The 14,182-nt window shown below is 43.9% G+C and overlaps 1 protein-coding gene across 1 annotated transcript in view; it reads right to left on the bottom strand.

Moving 5' to 3' along the window:
• Positions 1 to 607: 607 nt before the first annotated feature.
• Positions 608 to 14,182, bottom strand: part of LOC124553813 (ankyrin repeat and protein kinase domain-containing protein 1-like) — a 97,780-nt gene continuing 84,205 nt past the window's right edge. Inside the window, exon 5 of the mRNA XM_047127797.1 lies at positions 608 to 1,820. Coding sequence (XP_046983753.1) covers positions 1,241 to 1,820 — 580 coding nt within the window. The 3' untranslated portion in view covers positions 608 to 1,240. The remainder of the gene's footprint in view (positions 1,821 to 14,182) is intronic.

Genomic DNA, 14,182 nt, shown 5'->3' with positions numbered 1-14,182 from the left:
AGCTAGATCTTGTGGTTCTGCAGAGAGAGTTCTCTTACAATTAGTGTTCACAAGATAGGTTTTAAGACATTCATTCAGAGCAGCCTTAATAACTGACAGTCAGTTTAACCTCGAAGGTATTGGCAGCCAACTGTCTCCAGGGCATTAGTCCATTGTCAGAAGGGTTGGGTTGGGGTCTGGTCGCACCTTGGTTGCTGATTGAGATTAAGAGGTTGGTTGCTTTGAAGTAAGCCTTATCATTGTCATATTGTTTGCTATTCTGTTTAATCTTTAAGCACAGGTGCGCATCTTAACCCTAAAACCTTATAATGTACAGCTTCAAATTAAAAGTTAAGTCATTTGTTTTGAATAATTGAATCACTCTTGTCATCAATGGTGTTTATAGTTTTCATATGTTGCAGAAGGGCATGTAATTAAACAGACTGTGTCCAGCGTGTTAGAAAAACACCACTATATGACCTGGTAATGGGCGGGCTGCATGTCCAGCCGTCTTGTAATCACTGTCATGTTGTTTGCTGTTTTGCAATACAACACTTCAGATTTCTTTTGCCAAAATCAAAAGCTTATTGAAGTTAGGGTTTAAGGTCAAAAGAATTTTCCAAGTTAGTTCATTTTGTTTAAGGGACTTTATGGTTAAATGCTTCGATTATCTGTAAAACAAAGGTTATATATTGTTAACTAAACAGGTAGTGTAAAAAGAAAGTTATATTGGTGGGTCCTTCCTTCCACGTTTTCCTTGATTCCAGTAAGTACCACATTTCAGTAGTGAACCATCTGTACAGCAGATACATGAGGAAATTCAGTCTGAGGTTAGACCTAGTGTTGTGTGCATATTATTTGTAATGTCAGAATTTAACCACCGACGAAACTTTAGTGCACTATGTGCAAATGGTCTTACATGTGAACACAAACTTATATGGCAATAATCTAGGTATTGTGAAATTTACAGCAGTTCAAACAGCGTGAACGATGCTTCTACCACATACATTGTGCTTTGTTATAATCAAATAATGTAAAAGACTGAAGTTTATTAATGACAAAGTATTTTTTGATTCTTTTTAGGATTTCATGAAGGAATGTTTTTAGTTATATGTACTGTGTAAATATGTATACAAAGAATGACTGCAGGTTTGCCTTTTTTTATCCTCTCAATTTTAAAAAGAAATTAAAGTCGCTCTTTTCTTCTTTCCCCAGACTTGTTTGTTGGGCTGACAGCTTCATGATGGCCTACAAAGTCACCTCATGTTAGCAAGTCTATTATCTGCTGTCTGTTGTTCTCCCTGGCGATGTCCAGTGGGGTTCTCCCTGTGTCGTCCTTGGCTCGCCTGTCGGCTCCTGCACCCAGCAGCGCTCTCACCACCTCTGCGCTGCCATTCCATGCCACTCTGTGCAGCGGCGTCCGACCTTTGTTATCTCTGGCGTTGACGTCGGCAGAAGCAGCCACAAGCACCCGCACCACAGCTGCACGGCCACTCAACGCAGCCATGTGCAGCGGTGTGCTCCCGTCACTCCTCCTGGCGTGGGGGTCCGCAGAGAACGCCACCAGCAACTGCGCTACAGCGGCGTTGCCACTGCTTGCAGCAACGTGCAGAGGCGTCTGCTGTGTGATATCCCTGATGTCCACCAACGCCCCATTCCTGAGCAGGCATTTCACTATCTCTACGTCTCCTCTTAATGCCGCAAAGTGCATAGGAGTCCACGTGTTCACGTCCCGAGACCCCACGTCCGCACCAGCGGCGAGTAGCGTCTCCAGCTCGTCCACTGTTCCCTTGTCAGTCACCTCAATCAGCCTCTTCCCCTTCTCCTCTGCAGATAGTTTCCTGTACAACAAACAGAAATTCTTACATTATATCACAAACTCAACTCATGAGGTATACTATCATAGAAGTAAAATTGTGACCAGCTGTAAAACCCCATCTGTCCTGCAAAAAGTTTACAACTCTACAACACTCTCCATTCTTCACTAATTCACTGAGGAGTCAAAGGAACTGGTACACCTGTCTGATATCGTGTTGGTCTCCCACCAGCATGACGTGGCATCAACTCGACTAATGTCTGAAGTAGTGCTGGAGGGAATTGATGCCAAGAACCCTCCAGGACTGTTCATAAATCCATAAGACTACAAGGTCGCGGAGGTCTCTTCTGAACAGTACTTTGCAAGGCATCCCAGATATGTTCAATAACGTTCATGTCTGGGCAGTTAGGTAGCAGGCAGATGTTGTTAAGCAACGGTGTTCCTGGACCATATGTGCGGTGTCGCATTGTCCCCCTGGAATTGCCCAAGTCCATCGGAATGCACAATGGACATGAATGGATTCAGATGATCAGACAGGATGCTTACATACGTGTCACCCATCAGAGTCGTATCTAGACAAATCAGGGGTCCCATAGCACTCTAACTGCACACACTCCACAGTATTACAGAGCCTCCATCAACTTGAACAGTCCCCTGCTTAGTTTGGATATGAACGACACATTCTCACATGGAAATGTATTGTTCACTGTAGCCATAGTAAGAGGTGGTAGCGGAGTTCCTAGTGTACCTGGTCTTGAAAGTTTTAATGATAGAGATGTTATTGCCTATCGTACCTATCATATGTTTGAAATTGGTAGTAAAGATTTTGGTAAATCAGCTTATTACTCAACATCTCCTCTTGTCTTGTATACTCGTAGCAAAAGAAAAATTAGTCAAAATGAGTCTGTATTTATTTGGGTTAAAGGTAAAGGTGTATGTGAATACGCAAAATTTGTATCTGATTGTACTGTATATTTCCATAAATAAAGATCTGTAGCGTTAGCCACTAACCAGACAAGCAGGCAACATGTTTCCAGTCATCAACAGTCCAATGTCAGTGTTGAGAGGTTCAGGCGAGGCATAAAGCTTTGTGTCATGCAGTCATCAAGGCTACCAGAGAGAGCTATGGGCTCCAAAAGCCCATATTTCTGATGTTTCGTTGAATGGTTCCATCGCTGACACTTGTTGATGACCCAGCACTGAAATCTGTAGTAATTTGTGGAAGGGTTGCCCTTCAGTCACGGTGAATGGTTCTCTTCAGTTGTTGTTTGTCCGGTTCTTGTAGGATTTTCTTCCGCCGCAGCGCTGTTGGAGATCTGATGTTTTACTGGATTACTCATGAAATGCTCATATGTGAAAATCCCCACTTCATCGCTACCTCAGAGATACTGTGTCCCTTCGCTCATGAGCCGACTATAGCACCACGTTCAAACTCACTTAAATCTTGAAAACCTGCCTTTGTAGCAGCAGTAACCGACCTAACAACTGCGACAGACACTAGTAGTCTTACATGGGTGTCGCTGACCACAGCGCCGTGTTCTGCCAGTTGACATATCTCTGTATCAGGATACACACTGGTACACCAATTTCTTTGGCACTTCACTGTATAATAATTTTTCATCTGATGATAGCTGGTGACAAAAAGAAGCTGATGTCTAAACATAATTCAACTGTGGTGAAAATTGCTACAATAGAAAGGCAATAGTATAGCTGAAATGAAATAAATGCACTACAAACAAGTTATCGAGTCAGTCCCGATTAAATCAATGAAGATTCCATTAAATGAAATGATATAAGTGCAAAGTGATCGAATAATATTAATCTAGAATGTATAGTAATGGACATTAGGCGATAGTTTAAAAATGTTGTCAGGCCTGGACTATAATCGAGATTCTCTACTAATGGGAACAGTCACCCCACAATTTTTTTTTGGTATAATATTGCACTTTAAGAGGTAATTAAAAGAGTTCTTTACTCCTGACACATGACTGTACTTAGCATTCCTAGTCCTTAAAATATTGACTTAATGTTACTGTGGGTACTACTCATCTGAACAATGTGCTTCAATTGAATGTGCATGTAATTTGCTCTGTTGATAACAGCTTCATTTTCCATCATCCTGCTTCTGCAGATTTCTGTCTACCACACGGTGTGACAAGTAAAAGTGGCCCAAAGAACAGAGTTCCAGTAGTGGAAAGGAAACACAGTACTATCCTGACTGTTGCAAATGTTGAAAGTGACCACCATTCATCTCTTGGCATTTTTGGGCACTGGTCCATGTTGCTTGAGGCCGGATGGAGGCTGCGCTGCTGGAATTGCTGCAGTCTCATCCGAAATGATCTGCTGCAGTTCTTGGAGACTGTGAGAGTTGTTGTGATATGCCTTACACTTTAGGGCTCCCCATACAAAGCATTCGTACACCAACAGATTAGGTGACCTGGGTGGCCAGGTAGGGCTGTGAACAAACAGACCTGTGCTAGCAACTCTGTCAGACACGAAGATTTGGTAAATGTTCTGCAAGGGTGGGCCTGTTGTATGGCAAGTTGCTCCATCCTGTTAGATGTAACTGTAGGTCTTTTCCCCCTTCGTTAACGCTGCTACAAATAGTATCCACTCGTCCAGGCCACACTTATTAGCTCCACCCTATACATGGCATTACTGGCACTGCCGATGTCAGCTTAATAGAGCTCTGCACAATTTCTGTCTGATAGGAACCACGACACGTTTCATGTCATGTCAGTCCGATTTCATTTGTACGGTAAGCTTGGGTTTACTTACACTGAAGAGCCAAAGAAAATGGTATACCTGCCTAACATCGTCTAGGATCCCCACGAGCACATTGAATTGCCACTGCACAGCATGGCATGGACTCGACTAATGTCTGAAGTAGGGCTGGATGGATCTGACACCATGAATCCTGCAGTACTGTCCATAAATCCGTAAGAGTACGAAGGGATGGAAATGTCTTGTGAGCAACACGTTGCAAGGCATCACACGTATGCTCAATAATAGTGTGGGACTGGCGAGTTCGGTGGCTAGCGGAGTTGTTTAAGAGCAGAAGAGTGTTCCTGGAGCCACTGCGCAGCAATTCTGGACGTGGGGTGTGTCGCGTTGTCCTGCTAGAATTGCCCAAGACCGTCGGAATGCACAGTGGACTTGTATGGATGCAGGTGAAAGGATCCCTATGTACATGTCACCTGGTATCTAGACTTATCAGGAGAACCATATCAGTCCAAATCCACACGCCCACAACATTACAGAGCCTCCACCAGCTTGAACAGTCCCCTGCCGACACGCACGGTCCATGCATTAGTGAGATTGCCTCCACACCCGTACATGTTCATCCGCTCGATACAATTTGAAACGAGACTCGTCCGACCAGGCAACATGTTTCCAGTCATCAACAGTCGAACGTCGGTGTTGACGGTCCCCGGCGAGGTGTAAAACTTTGAATTGTACAGTCATCAAGGGTACACAAGTGGGCCTTTGGCTCTGAAAGCCCATATGGATGGTGTTTCGTTGAATGGTTCGCACACTGAGACTTGATGGCCCAGCAGTGTCAAGTCACTCATGCGCCGACTATTGTACCATGTTCAATCTCACTTAAATCTTGATAACCTGTCATTGTAGTAGTAGTATCTGACCTAAAATTAGTGCCAGACACTTGTTGTCTTATACAGTCGTTCCCTACCACAGCGCCATATTCTGCCTGTTTACGCATCTCTGTATTTGAATACACATGCCTATACCAGTTTCTTTGGTGCTTCGTGGTATATTATTCCTTGCAAATGTTATAGCTTGTCTACATAATACCATCAAATATTATCTAGCTCGTGCCTTAGCTGGCCTATGTTGATCGAGTGTCTTTGCTAGAGGCATCCAGCAGAATGAAACGTCGCGTGGATACGGCATTGTGGTTGTTTTGCAGCGTTCCCCTGTCTGACGTGACATAACACCATTTGTTGAGTTCAGACGTAAATTCCAGAGAAATCTGTGTGCGCTGTAGGCGTACGGTACTAAAGGCAGTCTTGAACACGTAGCAACCACACATAAGCTGGCATACCAGTGCCAGCTGTCTGTTAGCAAACGTGGTGGGTGATGGAATAACTGCTGTCAAATAATGTATTTGCTTATTGTATATGAGTCCATGAAGCCTGTCGTTCGGAGCCTATCGGAAACTACCGTGTCATAGTCCTTTATCACTTCCAGCGTTCGCTTCAAGTTTATGCGTCCGTTTAACTCAATCCATATTTCCCAGTTTTTAAAAGTACACAACCCCCAGCCCGTCCTCGGTTACGATAAACCTGTTCATATTTTGACTAGTTCCACAAGCGCGGTTCTTTCTATAGTTAACATTCGCTCCTGTTGTTTGGACATAAGTTGTTAAAATTTGATTGATGTTTTGCGAATTCTTTTTCTTGTTGCTCAGCAAACTACTTTCGTCAACATATACCTGTCATGTCGCCTTCACATTGGAAATCTGGAGTCATTTCAATGTTACGAGACGTGGTTCCAAGCCAGTTGCGTGGACTGTTGCTGGCAGTAGCCGTACCTGTTGAGCCAGGCATTTATTTTATAAAAGGTGTATTAAGCTGCCCGTTGACACTGAGTCCGTAATAGATCATAATGTTATAGGTCATATTTGTCGCTCAGTCGTTAAATCCCGTTTTGCTCGAAGCCCTAGTGAAACGCCGGCCGGTGTGGCCGAGCGGCTCTAGGCGATACAGTCTGGTACCGCCCGACCGCTACGGTCGCAGGTTCAAATCCTGCCTCGGGCATGGATATGTGTGATGTCCTTAGGTTAGTTAGGTTTAAGTAGTTCTAAGTTCTAGGCGACTGGTGACATCAGCAGTTAAGTCCCATAGTGCTCAGAGCCATTTGAACCATTGAACCCTAGTGAAACAATTTCCTTAACTCAGTTATAAACATTATCAAAAGCCACGATAATTGCGGCTAGTTGTGATTTTGTGATCGAAGATGGCTGATAAATATACTTGTATATTCTGCTAGCAGATCTCACATGCACCTAACTACAACTGTATTGAGTTGATATGCAGCGACATTCTTTTTCAGATGCGGTTCTACTATGTACCAAGCATGTTTAAATTTATAATTAGCAAAGATTAATACTATGAACTACATTCTGTTTTAGTTCTCAATGATGAACACTGCCAGCCTCACAATAAAATCTCGAGAAAATATAATTTTGGCTAAACGTTCATTATCTATACGCACAAACTTTCTCTCAGTTATCTCGAATACCTGCTGAAATCTATTCAAAGGTATTCCATCAATGCTTACTGCTTTGTTGCCGTATATAATCTGTTCGCCTCACATTTTGCTTGTTTGGCGAAAATTGTAATCCGCTGTTGTTACCTTCTGTAGGAATTAGCCTGTAACGATAGCTTCCCCATGCTCTGCTTGTATCTGTTCACTCATTGGTTGCTAGGACGCCTAGAGGAGTGTTGTGTAACTGCTTCCTGTATCTGGCATTGTGTTCCGTCCTCGCCCATTCATTGTTCTGTTGGCGCCTGCTTTGCCCGTTTGTTCTCCCATGAAATGTATAAAGCCGATGTCTCATGTTCCCAGACGTACCCTCCTCGATCGTAAATATTGTGTTAGTTGACTATAAGAAGCTTTCGATGGTGCTGAGGAGCAATCACGCAATATTCTTTGAAAGAATAAACCGCCTTTTGACTGCACATTATTTTATTGTTATCTAGATTTAGTCTTTTATGCCCTTTTCGAGTACATTTCTACAAGGTCTCAGATTGTTTCCATGTACTAGATGTAGCGTTTTAAAATGTCTAAGAATGTTTAGAATTGTACTCGATAACTACATAAAAGGTGAAATATAGATAGTAAAACTAAACTTCGTCCGAACAGGCAATGAAAGCCCAACGGTACCGACCGGCCGCCGTGTCGTCCTCACCTACAGACGTCACTGGAAGCGGATAGGGAGGGGAATCTTGACAGCTTTCAGCTCACCCATTAGTTTTGTCAGTTCACTAGACCAGAGCCGCTACAATCAAGTAGCTCTTCGGTTCGCCTCACAAGGGCTGAGTGCACCCTGCTTGCCAACAACGCTCGGCAGACCGGATGGTCACCCATCGAAGTTCTAGCCCAGCCCCACACCGCCTAATTTCCATAATTTGACGGGAACAGGTGTTACCACTGCGGCGACGCCGTTGGCGAAATATAGATACAAAGGAAGACAAATACATTAATATGCAGTGAAATGACGGTTTATTATTTCGAAAAGTATATTATCGTATTTTTTTACGCAACTCTAAAAAAACTGCATTTTGCGTTACCTCGTTGTTGATACGTGCCGTTGAGGTCCGCTGAATAACCTTCTGTGGTTTTCCAATGCCATTGTTTTGCCAAAATGTGGTGACTTTGTCCACATTTTCTGACCAATCGTGCAATGCTTCTTTGAAAACGCGCTCGTGTCGGAGCTGTCACATGCTTCTACCATGGCATCATATTCTATTTTTCCTTTCTTTTGAGTCATCATTCTTCTGATTGGTGTGATGCGGCCCACTAAGAATTCATCTCCTGTGCCAACCTCTTCATCACATAGTGGCACTTGCAACCTACAGCCTCAATTATTTGCTGGATGTAATCCAGTTTCTGTCTTCGTTTGCAGTTCCTGCCTTCTGCATCTCTCTCTGGTACCATGGAAGTCATCCCGTGGTGTCTTAATGGATGTCCTGTCATTCTGTCCCTTTTTTGTGTTAGTAGGTAGATTTGAGTCCGACAAGCGCAGTTGTATGTATGCACGGATTCACGTAAATTGCGGACTGGTGATTTGCGCACCTTTAGGTGGCGTCCGATTACATAGCAGATGTGTTTTATCTGATCTAATTAAGGGAATTTGGTAGCCAAGACATCAGTGGCAGTTCGCTGTGATGCTCTTCACAACACTATACAACGATTCTTGCCTTCTCACACAGGCTGTTACCCTGCCGGAAGAAGCCATCGAGCCAACGCGATGCACGTCAAGAAAGAAGAGGTGCAGCTGGTCCACTATAAGGTTCACCTAGTCCACAGGCGTCACGGTGCCACAGACTACTACCACCACATAAAGCGGCAGTTGTCAATCCTGTGTCCGTCGCACAGTGCATGTTTCGAGCAGCCATTCAGCTGGATAATGGCACACTTGGACACGACCACCGGCTGGTGAGACAAGAAAACTGATTCATCTGACCAGCGACAGGTTTCCATCGATCACGGGTCGAGTGTCAATGATCTGATCAGCACTACAATCATAGTTAATGATAGCAGTGCGTCACCATGGTGCCTCACAAGGGTGACCAACTCTGATCTCCCATGTTCTCCCATGTGACCAACTCTGATCTCCCATTGTGTGCTAAACAATGGCCTCCAAACAACTTCTGCCTGCAACAGAGCTATACTCTGTTGTCAGACTTGCCACAGGCCGCAGCCTAACCCTTTTTAGAGACTGGGCAAGCCACCAACCTCCACGTTCTGCGACAAGGTGCAGACCTCCAACACTGTATCACCTACTCGTGTTTTCACCATCCTTCAACTAGTTTCTACAGATGCTGACCACAGTAGCATGTCAACTGCTGACCACCTTCGATGTTACCGGAATAATCTTTTTCAGGCGTTGGGTAATCACAAACTGCCCTTTGTCAAAGTCGCTCAATTCAATCGATTTCCCCTTTTGCAGCATGCAGTGTTGCTTGAATAATTCCGCATTCGCCTCAGCTCCAGTAACGTATTTCCTTTGCCACGTGACGTGCATGCAACGGCACCAATAAGAATTCAGTATCTGTAAATGTTATATACGAGGGCTATCCACAAAGCAAATTACGTTTTGGAATTAAAAATAAATAAAGTATTGGAAATTTTTTTTATTATATACAGATGAAAGCCACACTTCAATACTACTTTTCTACATAGTTGCCATTTAAATTAAGGCGCTTATCGTAGCGATGGACGAGCTTGGAAATTCTTTCGTCGTAAAATTCAGCCGCCTGCGCCTTCAACCACGTGGTTACCTCTTCTTGAAGCTGTGCGTCGTCTTCAAAACGCTGCATAGCCAACCACTTCTTCATTGCTGGGAATAAGGGGAAGTCGCTCGGTGCCAGGTCGGGACTGTGCGGCGGATGAGGAAACAACTCCCACTTAAAAGATTCGAGAACTTCACGAGTGGCATTTGCCGTGTGGGCCCGGGCGTTGTCGTGAATCAGCAAGATCTTTGAGCCCAACTTTCCCCTGCGCTTGTTTTTTATTGCTCTTCTGAGGTTGTGCAGAGTTTGGCAATACCTTTGAGAGTGTATTGTAGTGCCTCTTTCCAGGAAATCCACAAAAATCGTTTTTCTACCGGGTTACTGATTAACCACATGGTTGAAGGCGCAGGCAGCCGAATTTTACGACGAAGGAATTTCCAAGCTCGTCCATCACTACGATAAGTGCCTTAATTTAAATGGCAACTATGTAGAAAAGTAGTATTTAAGTGTGGCTTTCATCTGTATGTAATAAAAAAAATTCTAATACTTTATTTATTTTTAATTACAAAACGTAATGTACTTTGTGGATAGCCCTCGTACTACAATGGGTTGCTGCATATATACACCGAAGCGCCAAAGAAAATAATGGCGACATGCGTATTCAAATACAGAAATGCCTACTTAAGACAATAAATGTCTGGCGCAGTTGTCATATCGGTTACTGCCGCTACAATAGCAGGTTATCCAGATTTAAGTGACTTTGAACGCGGTGTTATGGTTGGGGCACGAGCGATAGGACACAGCATCTCCGAGGTAGCGATGAAGTGGGGATTTTCCCATACGACCATTTCGCGACTGTACCGTGAACATCACGAATCCGGTAAAACATCTAATGTCCGACATCGGTGCGGCCGGAATAAGATCGTGCAAGAACGGGCCTAACGACGACTGGAGAGAATCGTTCAACGTGACAGAAGTGCAACAATTCTGCAAATATCCGCAGATTTCAGTGCTGGGCCATCAACAAGTGTCACTGTACAAACCATTCAATGAAACTTCATCGACACGGGCTTTCTGTGCTGAAGGCTCACTCGTGTACCCTTGTACGACACACAACTTTACGATTCCTGTCTGCTCACCTGCACTCATTCATGTCCAATGTTCGCTCCCACGGACCTGGGCAGTTCCAGAGAGACAATTCGACACCCCACAATTCGTGAATTGCTACAAACTGGCTCCAGGAACACTCTTCTGTGTTTAAACACCTCCGCAGGCCACCAAACTACCAAGACATGAACATTATTGAGCATATTTGGGATGCCTTGCAGCTGATGTTTAGAAGAAATCCAAACCCCCTCGCACTCTTACGGATTTATGGACAGCTCTGCCGGATTCATGGTGTCAATTATCTGCAGCACAATTTCAGAAATCAGTCGAGTCCAAGCTGTGCTGTGGCACTTCTGGGTGCTTGGGGGGGGGGGGGGGGGGGGGCTACACGATATTAGGCAGGTGTACAAATTTCTTTGGCTCTTCAGTGTATAATGAACTGTAAGAACTGTGCATGTGCATCGTTATTCTTATTGGTTCCATAACCACATGCTCTCTCCACACACATTCTGCCGTCATAACTGGTTTTCTTGTTCTCTTTACCAAAACGTTTTTCGTTCCCTTTTCCAAGTTCAATCAATTTTTGGCTATTAGTTTTCTTTTTTTTTCTCACTTTTTCTGTTTATGGCCACCAATAGTCGTTACTTCCTGCAAGTTTTCTTCACTCTTTACATTGGTGTTTTTGTAGTGTAACGATCTCCGCTTTCGATGTCTTGTTTCCAGTTTCAGTCTAATTTGTTCCCAAATCGCCTTTGTGTCCTATTATCTAATTACAACCTACAAATTTCGATATTAGTAGCTCCTACAAAATTTAAGTCCTTTCCTGGACACCATGTACACTCTTTCACATTATTGACCGTATTTTGGGGTATTCATGTTGCTATGTCATCTTATATTGAGAGGCTTCTGGCTCTTTTACAAATTATTCCTACCTGCCTTCTATCTGTTTAACCTCTTCCCCAATACTTCCTTCATGTTGATTCTTGTGTGAAATGATTCACATTATTTATATGCGCCAGATTTAGAAAATATATCTCTGACAATAATCTGTACACATTATGGAAATAGATGTATATACATATGTTTGTATTTATTTTTGTATGTATGTATGTGCCTTCAATAGCTCCTAATCCATTGTACCGATTTCAACCAAACGTGTTACACCCTTCATCCACTCCCCAGAAAAAAAGTCACTATTGAATTAAGAAACACCAGTCTGTCAGCCGGCCGGAGTGGCCGAGTGGTTCTAGGCGCTACAGTCCGGAACCGCGCGACTGCTACGGTCGCAGGTTCGAATTCTGCCTCGGGCATGGATGTGTGTGATGTCCTTAGGTTAGTTAGGTTTAAGCAGTTCTAAGTTCTAGGAGACTGATGACCTCAGAAATTAAGTCCCATAGTGCTCAGAGCCATTTGAACCATTTTTTGAACCAGTCTGTCAATGTTGGGAGTTGGGCTGAAAAAAGTGTAACCAACGATGTGCAAATACCCAGACTATACTCACCCTGTATTTGAGAATGAGAGCACCTAGTGACTTGCTACGAACTTTACATATAATTTCAAATATTGGTGAAACTTGTCCTCGCTGCTAGCCTTCACAAATTGATGAAATAAAGACGTTTGTCTCTGTTAATGATGTAAAATTGCTGCATCAGGCATGACGAATTTATTAATTATTTCTCTCCTACAACATGTATTGGCGCCACATTTTGCAGGCAGTATTACATATACCACTGACTGCAACTATAAAATTATGTTATTGTACAACACATTGTCCAGGACATACGATTCCGTAAAGATGGAATTGCATGAAAACAAAAATTCAAGGCGAAGTTTGGTCCAGATATTAATGCAATATGTGGACAAATACTGGGAAATATACTAAATGTACGTGACATGTGCATACTCTGGCCAAAGCTGTGAGAAGAAAGCTCCTCCTAAACCACTGGATCGATTATCAGCCAAATTTGGTACAATCATTAGCTACTGTCAAGACAGAAAAACTGATATGGTTAGAAGCACTAGTCAGTTACGAGGTGGATGTGGGAACTTGGTGCAGGAGAGAGAGGGTGGAGAGGGAGATGGACAGAGAGAGGGGAAGGGTGAAATAGATACACATAGCAGAGAGGAGGAGATGAACAGGAGAATGGGATGCAGAAAAGGACTGAGAATGTGAAGAGGATGAGATGAGCAGAGACAGGAGAGAGGAGGAGAAGTGGGGAGGTAGAGATGGACAAAGTGAAGGGTGGGGAGCAGTGGGACTGGGAGAAGGGTCTGAGGAGATGGACAGAGAGTGGGTCGAGAAGGATACATACAGAGTTTGGGTGGAGCAGCTGATGGACGTCCCCGCCTCGTGGTCTTGCGGTAGCATTCTCGCTTCCCGCGGATGGGGTCCCGGGTTCGATTCCCGGCGGGGTCAGGGATTTTCTCTGCCTCGAGATGACTGGGTGTTGTGTGTCTTGCATCATCATTTCATCCTCATTCACTCGCAAGTAGCTGTAGTGGCGTTAAAAAACTTGTGGAGCGGCGGCCGAACCGCCCCGCGAGGCTGATGGACAGGACGAAGTCAGTAGGTGATAGATCGAGAGTGGGGGAGAATGATGCGGAGAGAGTGTGAAGAAGGAGAAAGACTTACGGAACACTGGAACAGATACATTTCCGAGCAATGCCGGGTACACAGCTAGTATTTTGGGAAAAAATATTATAAAGTATCACAACATACACATAGTATATTATTAATATAATTTCAATATAAGTGGTCTGTGTCTTCCATGATTATCACTCATGGTGTATGAGGTTCTGTTGTCTGTCTACACTGCATAAGGCTTTTAAATGTACCTAAGATCAAAAGGCCATGCACATCTGAGCTTTAACATCCTAGGTGATCACATCCTGTAATTCTTGAACCAGTGTCATGAAATATGTTTTCTTGTCTTAAGATTGCTTACACAATTATAAACGTTAAAATACCTGTTTAATTCCAATGTTTCCCCTTGAACAGTTGCAGAGGGTCCTGTATTACGAAACAGCTTCTCTTATTCTGCTCTCTTCAATTTCAGAAGATCTGTTGAACGCTCTCACTGTTGCCAAGTTGTAGCGAGTGCGTACTATTCAGGTGACAATTGTACTGCTTTTGACTTTGAAATGAACTGTTTGACTCAGGCATCCTGGCCGAAAGAGTTCGCAAGCCCGCCAGAACGCAAGGACATAGACGACAGCCACTAGAGGGCGCACCTAATATTTGCGGGCGCTGCTGTCGCCGCCTCAGCGCTGGGTGTGGTCACGCCCCACTCGCCAGCCAATC

Source organism: Schistocerca americana, chromosome 11, assembly GCF_021461395.2.
Source record: "Schistocerca americana isolate TAMUIC-IGC-003095 chromosome 11, iqSchAmer2.1, whole genome shotgun sequence".
NCBI lineage: Eukaryota > Metazoa > Arthropoda > Insecta > Orthoptera > Acrididae > Schistocerca > Schistocerca americana.
The sequence above is the reverse complement of the archived record's forward strand: the minus strand, read 5'-3'. Positions and strand labels throughout refer to the sequence as shown.